The sequence below is a fragment of the Microtus ochrogaster genome, chromosome 10, assembly GCF_000317375.1.
Source record: "Microtus ochrogaster isolate Prairie Vole_2 chromosome 10, MicOch1.0, whole genome shotgun sequence".
In the NCBI taxonomy this organism is placed as follows: Eukaryota; Metazoa; Chordata; class Mammalia; order Rodentia; family Cricetidae; genus Microtus; species Microtus ochrogaster.
This window is the reverse complement of record NC_022016.1, coordinates 83663687-83665309: the sequence shown is the minus strand read 5'-3', so window position 1 is coordinate 83665309 and position 1623 is coordinate 83663687. Positions and strand designations below refer to the sequence as shown.

Sequence of the window (1623 nt, the reverse complement as noted above, 5' to 3'; positions counted from 1 at the left end):
TTGTAGACCAGGCTGGTCTCGAACTCACAGAGATCCACCTGCCTCTGCCTCCCAAGTGCTGGGATTAAAGGCGTGCGCCACCACCGCCTGGTTTGTCTTGTTTTTTTTTAAAAAGGAGAAAGTGAGCTGAGCAGCAGTCTCAGTCTCTCTGCCTCCCTCCCTCTAATTCCTGATTGTGGACGCAATGCAGCCAGCAGCCTCCAGCCCCCTGCAGCTATGTCCTTCTGGCAGGTATTTTGTTGCAGCAATGAAGAATATAATTAATGTGGATAGATCACTAGCAACACACAGCTATTTTAGTATGTCACATTATTCCTATTGTAAAAGAATTCCACTGTGAGGGTGTAGCAGTAATCAGTCTGAAAAAAATCAATAACTCTGCTCTATTTACAAAGTAGACACTAAAAGATGGTGTCTACTTCTATCTAAAATTATATTTTGCCTATAGACCCAAATAAAATAATTTAGTAATATGTGTGCAATGGAAACAGCTTAAGTCACTTTTCTCTAAGCAGTTTAATAGAGAACCAAGATAGGAGGAAACGACTGTTGGAATATGTGTTGACCACACTGCATTTCTCAAGATACGGTCACTAAATAACCGGCAACCTTGGAACTCACTCTGTAGCTCAGTCTGGCCTCAAACTTCTTCCTGCCTCAATGCCGCAAGATTTATAGGTGTGTGCCACCATGCCTGGCAGGTTTTTTTTTGTTTTTTTTTTTTTTTTTTGGTTTTTCGAGACAGGGTTTCTCTGTAGCTTTGGAGCCTGTCCTGGAACTCCCTTGGTAGACCAGGCTGGCCTCGAACTCACAGAGATCCGCCTGCCTCTGCCTCCCGAGTGCTGGGATTAAAGGTGTGCGCCACCACCGCCCGGCCATGCCTGGCAGTTTACTGTACATTACAATCATAACCAACATACAAACCAAACATTGTAGTCAAAAAACATCTTAGCAAGCTCAAATTGTATTTAATAAAAGAAATAAAAATAATCTTGGGGCTTTAAAGTTATATTTTACTTCAGAATCTAGTAAGAATCACTGCTTTACACCTTTACTGTCATGTACCATCGACACTAGTGAAATTACTTAAGCTATTCAGGCTTTCTCAAAGACAAAGAGTAGAACTAACATCCCGTACTGCAGCAAAATGGCCCTAAGTGGAAGCCATCCAACGGGTCATTCTGAACAGCAAAGGTCAAAGTGTTAGGACTTATTCTGAGCACACTGAGAGGGAGGAAGGAAGAAATGGGAAGCACAGGTGGAAAACAGCTTGTACTCACTGGTCGAGTTGCCCTGCATCTGAATGATGCACTTGGACTCCTTGCTGGTCTCTCGAGAATTGAAGGGCCTCACTCGAACAGCTACCTTCACTGAGGCTCCCGACATTCTGGTGGCCTTATAATATATATGCAGTCCAGAGATAAAAATCAAATCTTCTTTTGAAGTTCTGTTCAAGGCTCCTTTAAAAGAGAAACAGTGTACACTGTAATTAGAACTAAGGGACGTAAAGATTGACTCGTGAGCGCAGTCAGTTCTATTTCTAAAGTCTGTCCTTTCCTGGCTACAGATCTTACATTCCCAACAGTAACTTACCAAACAGGAAAGAGGAAAGTTCCTTATCTT

General features: G+C 42.5%; 1 protein-coding gene across 11 annotated transcripts in view; it reads right to left on the bottom strand.

Annotated features, from left to right (window-relative positions):
- Kif1b (kinesin family member 1B) overlaps window positions 1-1623 on the bottom strand; it is a 144018-nt gene that overhangs the window by 122229 nt on the left and 20166 nt on the right. For all 11 annotated transcript variants that reach the window (XM_005353703.3, XM_005353694.3, XM_005353693.3 and 8 more), the window contains one exon: window positions 1281-1460. In XM_005353703.3, coding sequence (XP_005353760.1) covers window positions 1281-1386 — 106 coding nt within the window. In that variant the 5' untranslated portion in view covers window positions 1387-1460. The remainder of the gene's footprint in view (window positions 1-1280; window positions 1461-1623) is intronic.